Here is a 22165-nt window from a genome sequence, read left to right as displayed (position 1 = left end):
AAACTGGCCCATTCCAGTGTAGAGCCAAGCTGGCCCAAAGTGAGAAATGAAAAGCTTACGCGGTGAGTGTAGCGATGAACCGAACAAGTACGCGGGAAACTGAAAAAGTCGAGAAGCCAGCGCCACTGAAGAAGAAGAAGAAGAAGAAGAAGAAGAATGGCTCCCAGGAAGAAAAACAGCTCAGCACCCAAGAAATCAACGAATCAGCTATCGCAGCCTTCCAAATTCGGGATCCAGCACTTCTTCGACCGTCACTCCCAGACCCAGAAAATTCTTCCTCAGAACAACGCCCACGACCCGCCGCCCGTGCGAAATGGGGCTGATTTCGACACATCAGTTATCATTGTTTCTGAAACTAGCATGCCTGGAAGCTGCATCATTGACTTAGACGCTGAGAATGCTCCTGAAAATCCAAAGACTGAGGTGGATGACATGTCACCCGAGGCCTCCAAATCCATGCCTGTCAAGCGTTTCAAATTTTCACCTGGAATGGTAATCATAATCCCCTCACTACGAAACCATCTGATTTATTTTGCAACTTCTTGGTTTGAAATCTACTTTACTGCTATTCTTATCGAGGAAGGAACTTTAATGAGTAGAAACTCTCTCGCTGTTAGGAAGATTTTACTTGGTACAAAATTATCATGTCTGCTCGTCCCAGTTTTTGTGCTCCTGAATCACCCATGAACAGGTTCAATTGCTATATTTCCAACAAAAAATCCACATGCGAGTGAGAACACTGACACAGTCTTGCAGAACTGAACGGAGAGACTGTCTAATCGCTCGGTTTGCTATTGTCTAAGCCCAATACATCTTTTCATTCAGTTGCATAATTTCACCCGCATTTTCTGCTCCACCTTGTCCCGGGGCTTCCATTAGTGCATACAATGTTTCATATGGTTTAATTTTCTCTTCTCATGTTGCAGTTAATCAAGCAAAGTCAGGATGACGGAATAGATGAAGTGACATGGAGAATATCTCCAGTAAATGAGAGGCTTCATGCGATGTCTAAACATTCACCAGGAAAGATCAGGGTATTGGGAGATTCTTCAAGGTTTAATTCTCTGAATTTTCAGCAGTGTTCGCTGAAAAAGGTGCGAGTATCTGAATTACTTGTTATCTTTTTGCCTCATTCGTGTTCTCCTGTGGCCAGAAATAATTAAATTGTTCCTCTTGCTAGATGCAAACATCGTCTGGCATGTCAGGAAAGCTTGAAAATCTGCTACCTGCTCAACCACTCAAGGCAGCTGAAATATCTTTGACTTGCTCAAACATTGCTGCCTTGGGAAAGGTTAACTCAACTGATGATGCACATCGTACTAGAAGTTGTGAAAATACAAATAACAACATAAAAACTGAAGAACTGAACACTCAGAGTCCTTTCACTACCCCGCCATCTCTGTCTTGTTGCCAGGAGAAGGTGATTAAATCTTAACATAAATGTGTTCATTCGCTTCGAAATTTTCTTTATCTTTCGAGTGTCCGTGATGCAGATTCCCAAAGATGTAGATTCTAATGGAATCCCTGATCATCTGGGGACATGGAAAAATAAAAAGGTTTTTGCTTCTTCTGAATCCCTTTTTCATTTATTTTTTTAAAACTCCACCCATCTGCTTATTTCTCGGTGATGCTTATTTCTCAGTAATAGACTGTCACGTTTCTTCAAGAAGTATCTTGATTCTTGACCATTGTTTTGTTTCTAGATGTGGATGTGGATACCGTAAATAACATGCTAATCATTAAATTTGTTGTTTGTATGCAGGCATTGATTGAGCTTTTGGATCAAGTAGAAGATGTAATTTCTGTTGAGCCCATGATTCCTAAAGATAGTGGAACATTGATAGGTACTGAGAGATCCCTCAAAGCTGATCATATTGTAAATCGTTTGACACACGACTCAGGAGGAAAAAACTGTAATATGGGCTCTGATGTTAGTTTTCTTGTGTTGGAGGTATGCATCAACGTATCTTTTCTTATTAACATCTTGTCCATGCCAAAACCGCAATAGATTGTTATTGAGTCTGCTGATACATCCATTCCACAGGTAACAGAAAGGCATAGACCTGCTGAATTATTAGGTCCTCAAATGTCTTTCAAGGTACTCATGATCTGAGTAACTGATACATTCTTTCAAAACTGCTAAGGTTTGTTTATAGGCTACGACTTGCCAGGTTTTGCACTTGTTAAATGAACAAAGTGGAGTGGAACGAACATTGCAATTGTGGGATGAATGGTAAGTGGATTGAGTTATTTATTAAACAATGAGTTGTTTTATGATGTCTGCCACAGAACCTAAAATTGAGAATGAAATTGGCACTTGGAGCTGCCTTCTCTCCATAAAACTGAAGGCAGAAAGGCAGAAAGACATATTTTAACTAACAAAGTTTTTATGCTTTCCGTCACTTTTTTATAATTCGAGTCACATTTAGGGCTACAACATAGGCCATAAGTTGGGCCGATTTTGACCAAAATCACGATATTAACGGTCTCATTGATACCTCATGTTGATTGATGGGCCTGTATTTACTCTCTTCACGTTGTAAACAGTGTTTCTAAGAAATTCTTCTATTCCAGCATATTGTCCTGGCTCTTTAGGCTCTCACTATGTTGTTTAGTTAGTTATTTTTTTTATTTGAAATCAATGTCATTTTAAAGGTCTTTCTACACATTTTTGTGAACTTCTGGATAAATCTGTCATTCTTAAAGCATCAGTAGACTTCAGAATCACAATCTTTGATGTTTTAGTGAATGCTTTCTTGCTTCTGAGATTGATTATCTTTCCGTGTAAATCTCAATTATTAAACAGCTCAACCATTGATGATTCTTCTTATATATGTCTATATATACCCTGCTTAATAATGTTCCTCGTCAAGTTATGTGGTGGTATTTTTCCAACTTTCCTTCCAGGTACTTCAGCGTGATTGCACCTGGAGATACTATTAACGTCATCGGAGAATTTGACTGCCAGGGGATATGTGATGTAAATCGTGAGAAAAATTTTCTTATTGTCCATCCAGATATTTTGGTGTCTGGTACTCGGGTATAACCAATTCTCCATTACTGCATAGTAATTGTTTGAGCACACATCTGATAGATGTTAGCTTCAAGAATATCTGTTTTCATACTTGCTGTCACATTATTCTGACTGTTTTCATATAATTTTACACCTGTAGGTTTCTTCTAGTTTCAGCTGCCCAAGGCGCACTGTCCTGGATGAGAGGCTAAAATATAGTGAACATTCAGCTGCAGCATTGATGGGCACCTTATTGCATCAGATCTTTCAGGTTGTTTCATAACTAGTTATTTATACATTGCTTTTAGATCTAACCAGAATCTTGTGCTGTAAACTGAGTTAGCCATGAGATGATGAACATACTTGAACCGAGCTACAATAAATTTATTTCTTCAGGCTGGCCTCATCAGAGAACTCCCAACAAAAGAATTCCTGGAAGAATATGCGAGAACTGTGATTCAGAAAAGCATAGAGAACATATATGCATGCGGAGGTGTTGACTTTTAGTTTTCTCTCGTTGATTTTTCTTTTGATGTCTTAGGTCTCATCGATTCAACATCAATTGAACTAGTTAAACCATGCTTTCATGATCTTTTGGCTCTCTGGTATCTTGGAGTTGACTTATGTGCTTTCAAAAACTTAAGCTTCATTTCTTGGTGTTTATTCCAGTGAATGAGAATGATACCTTGACGACTTTGATCAGTGCAATCCCAAAAATGTTGAATTGGATATCCTGCTTTCGAGATTCACAGGTAGATGCATGATTACGGTGATTTGACCCCCTAATTAGTTTTGAAGTTCTATCCTGAAAAGTAACGAATGATTGGCTATGAACATTATTTCTTATGTCATTGCAATAAACTGATAGGTATAGTTTAATCATGTAGAGTTTCAGGATATTTCTGTATGTTCAAGTTATTTGAATTACATGGTAGTACTTTTTTATATCGTGCCTTGATCTTTGCGAATTAATTGATGAGAAAAAATATGTACTGAATCATATTGTGTAAGGATTGACTAATAGGTGTGCTGCCATCTTAACAATGCGATTTCTTTTGTTTTCGTCTTTTTATAAAAAGTTTTCACATTTTGGATGTCATTCCATCAAAGCTTGACATTACCATTTAATTGATTTTTTCAAGTTTTGGTTGCAAGTTACCTTACTTTAAATTGATGGGTGCAAATTTTATTTTTCTGCCAAGTACACCAAACCTCTGACATGACTTTAATGTTTCAATATAGGGTTCCAAAATTCCAAGCATCAATTTTAAATGTGACAAGGGTTTGAAAAAGGTTAAAATTTCGGAGGTAACACAATCTCATTTAGAATATATATTCCATTTTTTCGCATTGGTTATGAGCTATTGGATTTCATGTTCTTATCTATGCTTACCGTGATATATTTCGGATTTTTAATCCTATTACTGCTGTGAAACCCAAATTCGATAAAATCAGAAAATTCACTACGCCCTTCATGCACAAAATTACAAAATGTTGAGAGAGAATAAAGCTGGAAAAAGGGCCTGATGCTTACAACACATCTGTTTTTAGTTTTTTATTAGTAAAACCTGTTGCAAGTTCTTTCATTTTTTCAGTATCATCTTTGAAATTATTTCATTTGTTGCTAAATGTACTTGTTGCTTAAAGCATGACCAATAACATAATTGCATGAATATATGTGTGTGTGTGTGTGTGCGCGCGCTCATACAAATATATTTTTGGGTCCCAGATGAATGCTTATAGGTTCATATATCTTATAAGTTGTGTTAGGAGCTTAGAAGTCGTAAGTATTCTTTTAAAATAAGTTGTTGAGATATTTGGATAAAATAAAATAGTGGAGCTTAAAAATGTTGACACATTTAGTATTATAATTTTTTTTCATCATTATAATTACCAAAAAGATTGTGATACTATGAAAATAATCCCAATAGTTATTTTCGGACATGTCTAAATTTTTTTATTGAATTTTGAAGTTCTGTAATTGACTTTATTTTTGTATAAAAATAAAGGTTGGTGGATGTTTTAAATGATTTTCATTTTTCAACGTGCCACCAGCCACAAAATATATCTATAAGATTTAAGATTTATATTATTTTGTATTTTTATATTTGTTATTCTTTGTATAACAAAATATCAAATGATGTAGTTCTTCTCTTTTTTATTATTTTGTTTAATTCATAATTATCTTATATTTTTCAGACATGTTTATAGAGGACTTGTATTTTAATCATTTACAAATAAAATGCAAACAATTATTTATTTTGATTATGTATGTTAACAGAATCATCACACACACACACACACACACACACACACACATACAAAAGTGCTTGAGACCTTAGTCGCAACCTTTCTACATGTCTTTTTTTTTTTGATCAGAAACAGAAATATTATTAATAGTAAAAATAGTAGAAATATTATTAGTCGCAACCTTTCTACATGTCAGTTGTAACTTATTTCATATTTTTTCTTAGAATCATGAACATGGTACCAAAATATTTAAAATAATGTTGAACTAAAAAATATAAAACGGTAGAAAACAATTATTTTATGTTATATACATACATTTACTTCAAATTTTAATTTGAATTATGGGAAGTAAATATAAAACGGGAGAAAACAATTATTTTATGTTATATACATACATTTACTTAAAATTTTAATTTGAATTATGGGAAGTTATATTTGTGATATAACAAACTTTGTGGAGTTGTTTTGATGTTTTAAAATATTAAAATAAGATCTTAATAATTTCAGGTAAATTATAAGTTGTCAAACAACTTATTTTTAGTTTTATTAGCTCCTTTATTTTTTTTTTCCAAATATTTGTTAGAGCTTATAAGTTTAGCCGAACTTCCTCAATACACATGCATATAAGTATAGGTAGATATAACAAGAGTGTGTGTGTGCATATTTAGTACTATGTAAAACAACATAACGGTAGAGTACATGCACATGCACATGCACATGCACATGTAAATAGTAAATAGAAAGCTAGAATATCAAATATTTAATACTCGCAACAAGAGATTATGATACAAATAGGAAAAAAAAATAATACAACATGTTCAAAAGGAAGCATCCTTCAGTGATTTGTCCCATGCAAACACATGCAACTATAAGTCACACTTGTCAATTGTTTCTTGAACAATGAACTGTGAATCCTGATAAGGTGCAACAAAGTTTGTTTCAAGGTCAAACCTTTCTTTTTCAATCATTTGAAAGATTTAATTTTTTTTTGATAAGAAAGAAGATCATATTATGTATATAAAAAAGATAATATGATAATTACAAAAAACGGATAAAAAATCCGCAAATGGAACCCTTAGTACCCACTAAATATCAACAAAATATAAAACTCCAATCTCTAAATCTAGAATTGAGAACATAGCAAACTCTTTATGATTTATAATCCACGTAGAGGCCTTCAGTTATTTGAAAGATTTAATTAAATATGGAAAACCTTGTTTTGAACTGTTTTTTTGAAATAATTGTAGGTAATCGACATTGAAGAAATGGCTTGGGCCCCTAAATATGGGTTGAAAGGAATGATTGATGCCTCATTGCGAGTACGAATTGATCGGGACTCTGCAGAAGATTGTGATATAATTATGCCACTAGAATTCAAAACTGGGAGAGGAACTAGTGGTCAGGTTAGTTGACTATCAATTGTACTTCATCGGGTTCGATTGGATGATATCTCGCTAATGATTGCTTTCAACATTTTGATTGCATGTTCTATACTTCTCATACGAACAGATAGCAATGGAACATACAGCTCAAGTAATGTTATATTCTCTCCTCATGTCTGAGAGGTGTGTAGATCCTAGCCATTTATAGAGTTCTACTCATTCAAAAAATATTTATAAGTTCTTGTAAAATATGTTTTCAGCAGTCTATGCCATTGAGTTTTCTTATGATTTAAACCTATTATTAAATTAAATCCCTAAGTTGCGTCATTTTATTCTTTTCCAGATACCAGAAGGACGTCAAATATGGCCTCCTATATTATCTTCACACTGATCAGACACAGGTACTATGAACATATCTGGTATTTCTAAATCGTAAGATTGTATAATTTTGTTTAACTTTGTTCTGTCATGTTAAGGGAATCTTTGTTAGAAGATCTGACTTAATAGGGCTCATAATGCGCCGCAATGAGCTGGCAAACGATATTCGTAAGGCATCAACTACTCAGCAATTGCCACCGATGTTACAGGTACAGGTGCTTTTAGTATGTCAAATTCTTATGAATCTTTCCAATTGACAAAATAGACTTTCATTATTAATGATTTTTCAAATTTGAAATAGCTTTATGAGTTTACCTATTTTATGCAGAGTCCAAACATTTGCAAAGGTTGCCGCCACCTTAGTTCATGTACTATTTACCATAAGGTTTGTTATGGAGGCTTTCACAATCACCTGACTAACGGATTTGTACTATTTACCAAAAATATTGAAAATAAAAATGTAATCTCAGGAGATAAAAATTTGACTAACAGATTTGTACTGAAAAGGAAATACATTTCTGTTCTGGTTCTTTTTGCTTGTGTCTTTTTATAAGTTTTATCAGGTAAGCTGGTTATGATAAAAACTGATGGGGAGAGGCTCATATCACACAAGTTTGGCATAAATTCAGAATTTTAAAAGATGTTCAGGAGTATCATAGGTTACAATTGGATTGAAGAATTTGGTTTGAGGGAGGAATTTGAAATACACACAAGGATTTGAAATGACACCCATCTTGTGTGTATTTCAAATCCATTACCATTATATTTACATAAATTTACATATGTGGAGTGGAATGAAAGATTGATTATATTCAAGTCGAACTATGGATGAATTCAAAGCCTTTTGGTCTGAAAAGAACAAGAATGAGCTATGATTTAACCCTTTGAAAATGTCCCTGTCAATGAAATTTTTAAACAACTCCTCGATGTTTTTTTCCTGCAATTTTTTATTTATTAATCATTGTATTATGAAGGCATATGGTGGAGTTGCTGAAAGTAGCGGCCTGGGTGGTGTGTTTGATTCTCTTGTCTCCCATTTATTGACTTCACACATTGTTTTTCTCAAAAAGTGGGAACGATTAATTGATCTGGAGGCTAAGCAATCAGAGGTAGAGTAGCTGAATTCTTTATATTTTTACCGATCTTTTTTAAGTCAATAAACGTATTATTTGGCTTTTTTAGGTTGTGAAGAAGGAAATTTGGTTTTCAAAGAACTTAGAGAATGACCACGAGCCCGTTTGCCTTTCCTCCTCTCTTGTTCTTGATGCTTCAGATAAATCATCCCAGAGAAAATTTTGTCGGGAAAGCCGATTTGTCTATTGTTTTGTGCGTCAAAAATGTTCTCTTGACGAGGAACAAGTCAACAAGGAACCATTGAGTTCTTCCTCTTCGTTAGATGCTACTTTAAGGAATGGCGACTATGTGGTATGTACATGTTTTTGTCTATTGTTTATTTCAAGTGCTTTTTTTCTGCTTTGATCAATTCTTACCTCTTTTTCACTATTCCTTGTACCCTCGGGGGTGAATTCATAAGTTCCTCTTGCATTTAATGACTCTTTAGGTGTAACACTAGGCCTTATGTTGGTGGGATGATTTTGTTAGACAAGGTAATTTAAGATGACATGTTTAGTACAGCACTGACACTTTTTATGTGAGTACCAAAATATTCTAATGAAGCTTCAACAGAAAACTCACTCTACTCATACAATCTAATATAGAAAGGCATTTGGATATTCATTAAAGCGGTAATAACTGAACTAAACATTAATTTGTTTGATACAACACAAATTTTCTTGTCTTGTGAAATTTGTCTTTGATTAATGGACATGTCTCTGTTACTTTCATATCATAGGAGCTATGAACACCTATGTCCATCCTGAATGCTTCATATCTGAGTATAAAATATACCAACAATTGTAATTCTTTTATATTTGACCTCTGCCCTCTTTGTTTGTCCGTGGAAGCACTATTGAAGAACATTCAATATATTGCTTATTAACAGAATTGCTCCGTGTATGGATTTTGGAATGCGAAATGAATTTTTGAATGTTTTGACTTTTTGTTGTTGCTGGGTGTACTTGCATCCTCATTCACAGCTGATTTTTATATTCAGTTGCTTTTCCATATCATTATTGCAGATCTTAAGCTCTGAGCCTGGCCATTTACGAGTTGCTAATGGGATCATAGTGGACATTGGTAGCTCTCATATCTCTGTAAGTTCTCGATGTGGTACCTGATAAAAGTCATACAAACGATACATATCGACTTTTGATTGCTTCTGTTATCTCACAAGAAAATTGTGGTAATAGTAATACCACAAGTTTGAACTCTAAAAGCAGCATTCCACAACATTGCTACCTTTTCTTAAAAAGGTTTGTTTAATGTTCTTCAAATGAAAATGCTGTTCCGGCCTGGGGGAACTGGGGAAGCATGGATCAAAAAGCCACAATCTCTCCTTACAAGTAGTGGCCACAAAAATCAAATCATAGCATTGTCATCAGTTATTATGTATCTATGAGAAAACTTTCTAAAAGAAATGGACAACTATGGATTTCCATTAAATTCATTTGATAAACATCTTCTTCCCTTGTCAAACTCTGTTAATTATTTAGGTGTCTTTTGCGAAGCGCTTAAAGCTTCCAGAATGTAATCCTGGTTCGCCCGCATCTCTCAATCAGCAATCCTGGAGAATCGACAAAGATGAAGTTATGACCTCATTTGCAATCATGAGGTGAGTAAAAAAGATCTCTTTGTTTCTTGTAAGCAGGCTTCTTAAAGCTTGCAATGACCACCATGCTTGTTTTTATTAGGTTCAACCTCATCCAATTGTTTTTGCAAAATGAAAACAGTTCTCGGTTGAGAAAAATGATTGTTGACCTCGAGGTAAGACTTCGTACATGTTCTGCTTGTATTCTAGACTCGTTTTTTTGCCAGTTCGCTTTTTGTATATAATATGATACAATTTTCATATCCAATTATTTGTGCATCTGTCATAGGTGCCTAGATTTGACAGCGGCTGTGTATATAGTCAAGACCCTGCTATATCATATGTCTGGAATGAGAAAAGTTTGAACGATGATCAACGTAGAGCCATAATCAAGGTTATACATCCATTCTTAATTTTGATCTAGCGGTCTAGAACTCTTCTTCCATGTATTAATTTCCTTGTTCTGCGGCGGTTAATTGCCGCGTGGTTTTCTGGTTGATGAAGGCTGTAACTAAATATTTTCAGATACTAATAGCAAAGGATTATGCCCTTATTCTCGGGATGCCAGGCACGGGAAAAACATCCACCATGGTGCATGCTGTGAAGGCGTTGTTGATGAGAGGCGCATCCATCTTGCTTACATCATACACAAATTCAGCTGTTGACAACTTACTCATCAAATTGAAAGCTCAGGTCATGATTTGTTCTCGCTGCCTCTTTCAGCCATACTATGACTTTCATAATCTAAAAAGCTTTAGTGCTTCTGATTATAAATTATATCATGCATGAACTATTTATTTATTCTTTCAGAATCTATAATTTCCGCACTCCTCAAAACCTTCCCATCAATTTTGATTTTTGTCGAGTCTAAGTCAATTTAAGGATTCCTTCTCTTCTTAACTCCCATGGTCACTTCATTTCCCGTAACTTCTTTACCTTGGCTGCTTCCTTGGATATTTTTCTTAACTGCAAAAATGCTGTTGCTCTTTTTCCCAAGTATTCTTTTAACTTATATTGGTTGAGGCTCTGGACTATTAACAGAGATTTTCACTTGCACAGTCCATTGCATTTGGTGTTTGAATTTTTAAGATCACAGTGTGACCATCTTTACCTTTTGATGGACCATATTAGGGAGCCAGCCTAGAGAGTATTCACCCTAATACAGATGAAACAAGACACCAAACAAATATATCTAAAGCCTGAATTTATGTTTTTAAAACGTAACAGAAATACTAGTTTTGATGCTAGTTTATGGGAAGTATCAAGAACTTGGTGCTATTGTTGAATCTTGCATTTGTGGAAATTCATGATTATTTAATTCAAGTTTCTTTTCTGACAAAAGTGAAGTACCTGAACAGTATTTGACCTCTGATTTGGTCTGTTGTTCTCTAATCATTTTTTCATATTCACTAGGCACTGGTGTGACTCTGACCTATGTCCTAAAAATCCCAGCTCCACCACTTGGTTATTTGATTGATTGGCCAGTGTCTTATAACTTATAAGCATTTAGCATTCATAAATATTTCCAAAACTAGATTGTAATTATCTGTTTAGTAAAGGAAGTTTAATGACCCATATAACTGTTGGAAACTGAATGATATGTAAAATCTTAAATGCCATTTCCTGCATTCTTGCTTTGATGCTGTCATTATGATTCTTCTAATGTTACTTGAGAGTGTCGTATTGTATTGTTGATTGTGTGTTGTTTGCATTTCACTCTAGGTTTTGCATGATTAATTTGCAGGGAATCAATTTCATACGAATAGGAAGATATGAGGCCGTGCACGAGGAAGTTCAAGAGAATTGCTTGTCTGGTCAGATTGTCGTTCTTTCATGAGAGTAATCATTCATGATCGGAATCTGTTTTTATCATGTTCCATATTTGTGGTCACAGCAGTGGACATGGATAGCATTTGTGAGATCAAGTCAAAGCTGGATGAAATACATGTTGTGGCAGTTACTTGCTTGGGAATAACTAGCCCTTTGCTCAATAATAAGAGATTTGATGTGTGTATCATGGATGAAGCAGGACAGATAACTCTTCCAGTAAGGGTTTTTTCTTTTGTTTAACAATTGCTATTTGTGGTTTTACATGAGTTCATCAATTTCTATGCCAAAGGTGTTTTTTGTAACTTTTGATTTGGTTAAAGCAAAATATGCTTTTAAACAACCGGCAAGTTATATTTTAGGCAAAGCTTAGAACTTGGAAGGACCTGGGTTATGAAGACTCACTGCTATTAGGAAAAAATGAAGATTTTCAGAATCTCAAGAGGGACTGCTATTCTTGTTGAAAAGAACATTCTCTTGAACTGCAATACAAGTAGTTTCTCATATTGATTGTGAATATAGTTTGTTTAAACTGATTGCTCAAATATTTTCCTTTACGTGTGTGTGTATATATTCAGATTTTCGTTTTTGTTTCAATTCTCTTATATCTATTTAATTAGAATTTAGTTTATAAATAAAAAAATCAAATTAATTATACATCATTTCTCAATCAGGTGTCCTTGGGACCATTAATGTTTGCATCAAAATTTGTTCTTGTTGGTGATCATTATCAATTACCACCACTTGTCCAGGTCTCTCTCTCTCTCTTCACCACCACGCCCCCACCCGCCCCCCTCGCTTTTGCTGAGATGTTTAGTTCGTTAAAACCTTTTAATTGTACACCTTATATTAGAGTCCAGAGGCTAAGGAAAATGGAATGGTTGCGAGTCTCTTTTCCAGGCTTTCTGAAGCTCATCCACAGGCAATCGCCGCTTTACATTGCCAGGTTGCACTGATTTTAGTTGGATGTTGAAGTTCTTTCGTTGCTTGTTGGCAAACTTAATGTAACTATTCTACAATATGCAGTACCGTATGTCCACAGCCATCATGGAACTGTCAAATGCGTTGATATATGGAAACAAATTGGTTTGTGGCTCTCCAGAAATAGGGAGCGCCAAACTCAGGTACAGGTGTTCATTATCTGCACCTGTATGGCTGATGAAGGTATTCAATTCTTGTTGGTGTATTATGTAGTGTTTTTTCATAATAGGAGATGGCTCATAAGCAGAAATTTGTCCCTTCTCAGTTGCTAGGATGTTGAAATAATCGAACCATCGTCAAATTTGTGTGGTACTGGAATGCAGAGTAACTTCAAACTGTCAATTACTTCCAGCCAAACTAAATACTATTGCCATTATGCTGTTCAAAAGTGGTTTTTGATACAAGAATTGAATTTTGCATGTGAGAAACAAGTTGCTTGAGAGACTCTCTTTTTAACTATTTAAAATGGCAGTGTCTTGAAGCAACTTACTTTGGTTGATTTTCAACAGGTTTTGGACCCAAACCAACCCGTGATATTTATTAATACAGGTTCATTTCTGGTTTCAATTCTTAGTGCCATGATGTTTGTATTGAACATATTTGTGGCTGATTGACCATTTATGTTTTACCCAACACAGATTTGTTGCCTGCATATGAGAGGAATGATCGTAAAGCAGTAAATAACCCAATCGAAGCTAATATTATTGCAGAGGTAACACCCTTTTTTTGTTCTTCCTTTGTTTTATGTTAAGTCTTTGTATCTCAACCCTATTAAAAATACACATTGTGAAATAGTTATATCTTTTAAGAATATTTGACAGATTTTTTTGTTGAAACAGTTTTTTTTTATTCAAAAAACAATTTACAACATTTGCTATGATAATCAGCTTGAAAACTTCAAGTTTAACTCTGTTTCTATGTGATGATTAATAAATGACAGACAACATTCTAACTCCTATGAAAGCTTGAGGACCACGATTTATTAATGCAACCAAATCCTTTCAACCACGAATTACAACCATGTCAATGATGCTTGGTTGATTTCTTTTTCTTTTTTTTTTTTTTCTGCCTGGTACTTTCATGAGAGTTTAATTGCCAAATTGATTTTTGTAGAAAGTATAGAAACAATGTAGAAAAATATTATTCTCATTGATTATGAAACAAGGATACAACCTAATTTATAAATATGAATAAAAGTTAAATTAAGGAAATAATCTATTCCTACTTTACCAATATAATTTACCATATTACAAAGATAGAGAATCCTAGGAATTAAGGAAAAGAATATTCAACACTCCCCCTCAAGCTGGGTAGTAAATGTTTATCATGCCCAGCTTGGACATCAACTCATCAAACGTATGTCGAACAAGAGCTTTTGTCAGGATATCTGCAATTTGTAAGTGACTAGAAATATACTGGAGATTGATTACTTTCTGCTCAATCTTTTCACTGATGAAGTGTCTGTCTACTTCAACATGTTTGGTTCGATCGTGGTGCACTGGGTTTCTGGCAATTCTTATGGCAGCCTGATTGTCGCACATCATATCTATAGGATGATTATCTTCCAATCTCAACTCGGTGAGCAACCTTTTTATCCATATTCCTTCAGATATCCCATTGGACAATGCACGATATTCAGCTTCTGCACTGCTGCGAGCTACAACTGGTTGTTTCTTACTCCTCCAAGTCACAAGATTCCCCCACACAAAAGAGCAGTACCCAAAAGTAGATCTTCTGTCAACTGGACAACCAGCCCAATCTGCATCACAGAATATTTTCACATTTCTGACTATAGTTTTCTTAAAGAGTAATCCCTTTCCAGGTGTTCCCTTTAGATATCTCAGTATGCGATATATTGCTTCCATGTGTTCTACAGTTGGGTTATTCATATGTTGACTAATCACACTCACAGCAAATCCAATATCTGGTCGGGTATGAGAGAGATATATAAGTCTACCCACCAATCGTTGATATCTGCCTTTGTCAGTAGGTGCATGATTTTCTTCAGTTCCTATCTTGACATTTGGATCCATTGGGGTGTCAATTGGTTTGCACCCTAGCATTTCTGTTTCTTTCAATAAATCAAGAACATACTTACGCTGAGAGACTGAAATCCCAATTGAAGATCTGGCCACTTCCATGCCTAGAAAATACTTAAGAGGTCCAAGGTCCTTCATTTCGAATTCTTTTGAAAGGACACCTTTTATCCGATTCATTTCCCTCTAATGATTTCCAGTAAGAACAATGTCATCCACATAAACAATAAGAATTGTAACCTTACCATCAGAATTTTTAACAAACAGAGTATGATTTGACTGACACTGTAAATATCCATCACTAGTCAGCACATTTGTAAACCGATGAAACCATGCTCTAGGTGATTGTTTCAACCCATACAAAGATTTTATCAGTCTGCACACTTTGTTCTTCATTGTTTCTGGCATAAATCCTGGAGGTATGTCCATGTAGACTTCTTCTTCAAGATTACCATTCAGGAAAGCATTTTTGACATCCAATTGGAATAAGGGCCAATCGAGATTTGCCGCAATGGAGAAAAGTACTCTGATAGTGTTAAGTCTGGCAACTGGTGCAAATGTCTCCTGATAATCAATTCCATATGACTGTGTGTACCCCTTTGCAACTAGACGTGCTTTGTACCGTTCAATGCTTCCGTCCGGCTTATGTTTGACTGTAAAGATCCATTTGCACCCCACAGTTCGCTTCCCTGGTGGAAGTTCAGTAATCTGCCAGGTTTGGTTCCTTTCGAGGGCTTTGATTTCTTCAAAGGCTGTTGCTTTCCATTTTGGATCTTTGAAGGCTTCCTCGATAGAAGATGGAGTCTGAACTTTATCTATACCAGAAACAAAAACACGATATGCAGGCGATAACCATTCAAATGAGACAAAGTTACTTATTGGATGTTGAGTACATGCCCTTTTCCCTTTTCTCAATGCAATAGGTATGTCATCATTATTCGAATCATAATTGAGGTCAACAGTACCTTGGTCATCTTTTGTAGATTCTGACTTTGGAGAAGTGTCATGGTCTGGATGATTTGGTACTGGTTCATGTGGCTTCTCCGTTTGAAGCTTATGTCTCCTAGAATAAACCTTGAGAGGTGTTTGACGAGTAGCGGGGTCAGGCGGAGTTGACTGGAGGTCAAATGAAGGATTCGATTCTGGATTATGCAAGGGTTCAAGTAGTAAAGGATCCCAATTTGGAGATTCACGACTACGCTCCCCCTGAATGGAGAAATTGGGGTAGAAAGGCTCATTTTCGAAGAAGGTAACATCCATTGTATGATAGAATTTTCTAGTGATAGAGGAATAACATTTGTAGCCTTTCTGATTGGATGAGTACCCAAGAAAAATGCATTTGAGGGCTCGAGGGTCAAGTTTGCTGCGGTGCTGGGAATGAATATGGACAAAGGCAGAGCAACCAAAGACTTTGAGGGAAAGAGACTGAATAAGATGTGTGTTTGGAAATGGGGCAAGGAAGGAACTGACAGGGGAGTTGAATTTCAGTACCCGAGAAGGCATGCGATTAATCAAGTATGTGGCAGTCAAAACAGCTTCGCCCCAGAAGTGTTTAGGTACTTTGGTCGTGAATAAAAGAGAGCGAGCAACCTCAAGCAAATGACGATTTTTACGTTCTGCGACCCCGTTTTGCTGAGGGGTGTCAACGCACGAGCTTTGATGGATAATGCCATGAAGGGCAAGGTAATCACCCAATGCAGCATTAAAAAAATCACGGGCTCGATCAGAACGGAGTATCTGGATCTTAGCTGAGAATTGTGTTTGGATCATGGTATGGAAATTTTTGAACAATGATGTGGCTTCAGATTTTTCCTTCATCAAGAAGATCCAAGAGATCTGTGTATGATCATCTACGAATAAGAGGAACCAGCGGGCGCCAGTGACATTATTCACACGCGACGAACCCCAGATATCACTGTGGATAAGGGAGAATGGGGCCGATGGTGTGTAAGGTTGAGACATAAAAGAGTGACGTGTGTGTTTAGAAAACTGACAAATATCACACTGTAAGAACTTTGAATTTTTATTACTGAAAAGATATGGAAACAACTTGGAGAGATACAAAGAGTTTGGATGCCCTAAGCGATAATGCCATAATAACAAGTCACTATCCCTATTGGAATTAAACACGGAGCAGGAAGTAGAAAACAATGAGGCAGGAACACGAGAAGGCCCATTCTTGGGAGAAGCATCCATACGGAGAAGGTATAAACCAGCACGAAGATCAGCACAGCCAATCGTCTTCCCCGAAGCCAGATCCTGAAAGATACAAGAGTCACTATTAAATACAGTCCGACAATTGACAGAGGAATTAAGTTGACTGACAGATAATAAATTGCACGTAAGCTCGGGTACGAAGAGAACAGACTGTAAACTAATATCCCTGTTGAGAGTAACCGAACCAATACCAACCACCGAGGAGGTAGTCCCATTAGCAATGCGAACGGAACGAGAATCCTCACAAGGACGATAAGAGTCAAATAACAAAAAATTCCCAGTCATGTGATCGGAGGCACCCGAATCAACAATCCAGACATCAGATAATATGGGTTTCGAAAGCAGATCATTGACACAGTGAGCAATACCAGAGTGATGGGCAATGTTACCAGCCCCTAGGAGAGACGGGGAAGAAGCGGATGGAGTGAACATGGTTTTCAACATCTCCAATTGTTCCTTGGTGAAAGGCAGCGGGGTGGAGGAGGAACTGTAAGTGGCAGCGGCGGTGGACTGGCGAGCCCTAGCCGGCTTCCAATCGGCTGGTTTCCCGTGGATGCGCCAGCAAGTGTCGAGGGTGTGATTTGGCCGTTTACACTTTGGACACCATGGTCTACCATTGCGGATGTTAGGCTCACCAAAGGGGGCAGCGATCGTTGGTGGATGGGCTGGGGGTCCTGGGCCTGTGTTAAAGTGGGCCGATGAGTGGCAAGGGCTGACCCATCTACAGATGGAGAAGAAACAGGAGAGCCCAGCATCAAGTGGCGCCGACTTTCTTCATGGCTCACCTCAGAAAAAACGGCACGAAGGCCAGGCAGTGGTTTGGTGCCCAAAATTCGGCCCCGGACAGCATCGAAAGATGGATGGAGGCCCAACAGAAATTGGAAGACACGCTTGGTGTCCAAGATTGAACGGAAGAGAGCGTCATCAGTGGTGCATGTCCAGGCATAAGACGCGAACAAATCCAGTTGTTGCCACAAGCGAGTGAGAGCGTTGAAGTAGGTGGTGACGCTATCCTCCCCTTGGCGTAGACCATATAGCAGGCCCTCAATGCGAAATAACTCCGACGAATTCTCTTGAGATGAATACGTGGTTCGAACCGCATCCCAAATTTCCGCGGCTGTGCGGTAGAGTAGGAAATTCTCCCCTATATCTTGGGTCATCGAATTAATGAGCCACGACATAACCATATTATTCTCGGCAGTCCACAGTTTGAATTTAGCATCACCGGCGGCAGGACACGTCGAGGCACCGGAGAGATGATCCTCATTTCCCTTGCCGCAGATGAACATCTTGACGGACTGAGAGCATTGGAGGTAGTTATGGCCTGTTAATTTATGGCATGTGATAGAGGAGAAATGAGTGGCTTCGGGAATAGGGGAGGCAGTAGGGGTGTTGGGCGGCAGTTTGGGCTGTGGATCGTCTTCGGAAGAAGCCATACTGCCGAACGAGATCATGACAAAAAACTTCCCGGAACTTCTGATACCATGTAGAAAGTATAGAAACAATGTATTGTAGAAAAAAATATTATTCTCATTGATTATGAAACAAGGATACAACCTAATTTATAATTATGAATAAAAGTTAAATTAAGTAAATAATCTATTCCTATTTTACCAATATAATTTACCATATTACAAAGATAGAGAATCCTAGGAATTAAGGAAAAGAATATTCAACAATTTTTCAACATTACTCATGTGCATTCAAATTTCAAGCTGATGGAAATAAACAAGTTTGGCAAAAGAAATGCAAACTTTTGAAAAAATGCTGAATGAAAAATGATAATATCCTATTTCAAAAGGAGACACGTGAGAGATACTGCCGCTCAATTGCAATAGTGACTTGTTCCTTAGCTCGATAATGATTCTAACTACTCAATTTAATTATTAGATTGATTATTTTGCATATTCAAGTCTTTGTTATCGCATTACATCACTCATAAAACCTAAACTCCTGAATTATGATGCATTTCATTCCTAGTTATTCTGAAAGTAGGGTTCCCTTATGTCATGTCACTCAACCTTGTTATTATTATTTTTTCTATTCATGTTTTTTGATAGGTCACCAAATCATTAGTTCTCAGAGGCATTGAAGGGCGAGATATTGGCATCATTACACCCTATAACTCTCAGGCAAATCGTATACGTGGAGCTGTTTCTGAACCTGTCGAGATACATACGATAGACAAATATCAGGTCATATTTACCACATAACTTGTTTTTGTCCATGAATGAAATTAGGATGTCATTCTCTTCTAGAATTTCTCAGAATAACTAACTATTATTGAAAAGTAGTTTTGAAATAAAAGATATGTATGCAAAAGAATAAAATTGAGTCGAACAAGCTCTACATTTTCATATCCGAGTTTGATATTGAATTTTTTAAACCAAATTGATGTCCATCCGAAGCTTAAAAGTTGAACTATAACTCAAAGCTGAGTTTGATGTATTTGGTTTGAATATAGGTATGGAGCTTTACTAAGAAAATAATTAAATGAAGGGTTGAGTTGTTGTGCTCATTTAATTTTAAATATATTCATCGAATTAATAAATAGATTAAAGATCACAAATTATCAAATTAAATGATTGAGCTTGAATTTGATATTATCAAATACAAATGTAATAATAGTCATTTGCTAAAAACGCTTACGGGTTGGTCATACTAATTTGTATCATTGTTGAAGTTGTTTCAGATGCAAATGATTTATGTCATAACTTCATGAATCTTGACACTATCACAGTATCACCCGTAGGCTTAGGCCTGACAATGGTTCTAAAAGACTAAAACTAGCAGTTGTTCCAGTGAAAGATGGAATTAGAACCAAACCACCAGATATGTTTCGATTTGGATTCCAGACTCTTGAAGGTTATTGTTTCAATTTGGTTATGGTTGAAGCACTATGAGCTGATATATATTCTTTTAAATTTTGATAGTAAAAAAACAACGGTAAGAACGGTGAATCAATCAAACTAATTGAATATAATCATTTAACAATTATATCAAAAAATATTATTGTTTTTTAAGTTTTTATTAAAAAGAAATAAAAAATAACCACTAAATTTAAGTTATATAATTTTTTAGTTTAATTATATAAATCTTTAAGTTAATTAATTTATTTAATTGTCTAAAATTTAACTTATAAATTTTATTTTAAATAATTTTTTTATAAGAATTTTATTTTAAATAATAAATATTTAATAATATAAATTTTTTAAATAAATAAATACAATAAAGACATCGAGATAAAATTTTCCCGAACCCTTCATTTATTTTCTACTAAGAGATGTCACTTGAACCAATAATGATCGACAAAAGTTTTACTCAACACAATTTGTGATTATTTTTTTTGAAAAACAATTTGTGATTTTGATACTTATATTTTTGATAACTTGAAATTTGATTCATTTACTTTTTTGTATGTTTATGTATTATTTAATCTATTAATTTATTTGATATAATTATAAAATTATAATAAAAACTGTAAACATGTTTTCAAGCTTAATCTCGTAGTAAACCTTCTTAAACTTGTAAAACTTGAAGCTTGATCAATAACTCTTGATCATGCTTCACAGTCACGATCAAGCTTCACACTTTTTAGAACCTTGTCTATTTATAAGAACCGGAATTAAACTACAAGTCCTTGGATTTGTGTCCTAGTTTTGGGATAAAAACCGAAAAATGGTTCTGGTTTTGGTTCTTAGGAGATGGTTTCGGTTTACACTCTACGGTTTTGAGGGAACTGTTGTCAGGTCTACATAGGGCATAGCAACATTTTGGAGATTACCATATAAATTTCACCGTGTTTGAAATGTAAAGAATCTCAAAATCCCATTATTTTGGGTATCACGATAGCTTATAATTGTGGCCCAGTTTTCAATGCAGAAAATAACATTTCAAGTACTATTCTTTTCAGTGTAAACTATATGATTATATCAGTATGTCTCCTAAAATAACTCATTTGGTACTTAGATGGAGTACCCCAAAACATTATTTCTTGTCTACGTAACGTGTTTTCTGCATCTAGCCACATTTTATTGCATGATAAAGGGAAAGGTTGTAGAGTTTTTTTTTTTATGTCCTTACGTTCATCTTGCCCACAGGGGAGGGATAAAGACTGCATATTGGTGTCCTTTGTGAGATCCAGTGAAACTCCAAGGAATAACAATTCTTCACTTCTTGGAGACTGGCACAGAATCAATGTTGCTCTTACTCGTGCCAAGGTATGGATCGTTTATGGTTCCATCATTATTCCTCTTCACTCTAAAAACAAATACGAGTTATGTGATAGACGGTGATTGTTTTAAATGCTGCTGTAACAACTTCGGAAGTTATAAAAGTAAAAGTGTGGTACTCTTTTACAAACAAATTTGAAACGATATTACAAGAACCTCTCAGTATGTTATTCACAACCAGTGACCTTTTCTTTTTGCAATTGTTGAGCAGAGGAAGTTGATCATGGTAGGGTCTTCCCGAACCCTTTCAGAGGTGCCATTACTAAGTCTTCTTATTAAGAAGGTAGAAGAGCTTTCTGGTTTGTTAGTTGTCACCAAGGAGGATATGAAGTATGAAATCGGGCTGAAGAGATGCTCACAGCTTAGATGAGGGTCTTGTATGCATAATGTGTATTTCGCAGTTGTATAAACATGTAAATGCCTATGTGTATCTCTCCATATGTGCATGTATCATGCATGCACAGGTGTTTTGGGGTATTTGGAGCCTGGAGGTGAGGTTGTAATTTTGTTGTGCATGGATCGGTTCCAGAGTGGAGCAAAATTGAAGCCATGTAAATATTGAATGTTGTAGTGTTTAGTCAATTGTTATGAAAAAAAATTCATAATCACTTATTTTTAAAGTTTGCAAGCACTATCTTAATGTGTTAGCAAAATATGCGAATCTGTGTTTAGAATAAAGAGAATCTTAAATTTGGCACTTGTCTGGGAATCTGATAAGAGCACTTCGGTTTGTCTGCAGCTATAGTTCAGCAAAAGCATTCTCATTTAATTTTGTAGCGGAACTTCAATGTTTGTAAAATAATATTGCATTTATTTAATATATAAATGTGAACAATTTATTATATATGAATGGATTGATTGAGGATTGCGAAGCACGCTTACTTCCAAATTTTTAATTCCTACAATTTCTTAAGCTAAAGTTCTCACCGAATGTTGATTATTTTTCGGCGAATTTCTTGTTTGTTTGATTTTCGAAAAGTAGTAAGTTTGACATGGGAAAATAATAATTTTATTAAAATTGCATGACACAATGTTTTGCTCGTATCGAACCGACATGTAAGGCTGGTTGAGAGAAGTATAAATGAGCAATAAAAGATTATCAACAAATGTAAATATGAGAAACTTAGTCAATAGTCATCCAT

General features: G+C 35.7%; 1 protein-coding gene across 5 annotated transcripts; it reads left to right on the top strand.

The window, feature by feature from the left end:
* The first annotated feature begins 99 nt into the window (after positions 1-99).
* Positions 100-21605, top strand: LOC140880354 (DNA replication ATP-dependent helicase/nuclease JHS1). 5 transcript variants are annotated; one of them, XM_073284712.1, is made up of 34 exons: positions 100-492; positions 927-1094; positions 1181-1420; positions 1494-1556; positions 1763-1951; positions 2045-2098; positions 2172-2233; positions 2917-3040; positions 3174-3284; positions 3410-3506; positions 3683-3765; positions 4256-4321; positions 6511-6666; positions 6773-6828; positions 6989-7046; positions 7122-7232; positions 7352-7408; positions 7998-8132; positions 8206-8448; positions 9162-9236; positions 9636-9754; positions 9834-9906; positions 10020-10124; positions 10256-10423; positions 11475-11544; positions 11625-11776; positions 12232-12309; positions 12411-12503; positions 12584-12721; positions 13048-13087; positions 13177-13250; positions 18852-18986; positions 20892-21011; positions 21235-21605. In XM_073284712.1, the coding sequence occupies exons 1-34, from the start codon at positions 157-159 to the stop codon at positions 21391-21393; spliced, it is 4008 nt and encodes a 1335-aa protein (XP_073140813.1). In that variant the 5' UTR covers positions 100-156; the 3' UTR covers positions 21394-21605. The 5 variants fall into 5 exon arrangements, 4 of the variants coding, with proteins under 4 accessions (XP_073140813.1, XP_073140812.1, XP_073140811.1 ...); XM_073284711.1 differs by having other exon boundaries at positions 2908-3040; positions 11628-11776; XM_073284710.1 differs by having other exon boundaries at positions 2908-3040.
* The last annotated feature ends 560 nt before the right edge of the window (positions 21606-22165 follow it).

This window comes from Henckelia pumila, chromosome 2 (genome assembly GCF_033568475.1).
Source record: "Henckelia pumila isolate YLH828 chromosome 2, ASM3356847v2, whole genome shotgun sequence".
NCBI lineage: Eukaryota > Viridiplantae > Streptophyta > Magnoliopsida > Lamiales > Gesneriaceae > Henckelia > Henckelia pumila.
Note: the sequence above shows the minus strand (reverse complement) of the source record. Positions and strands in the feature narration are given on the sequence as shown.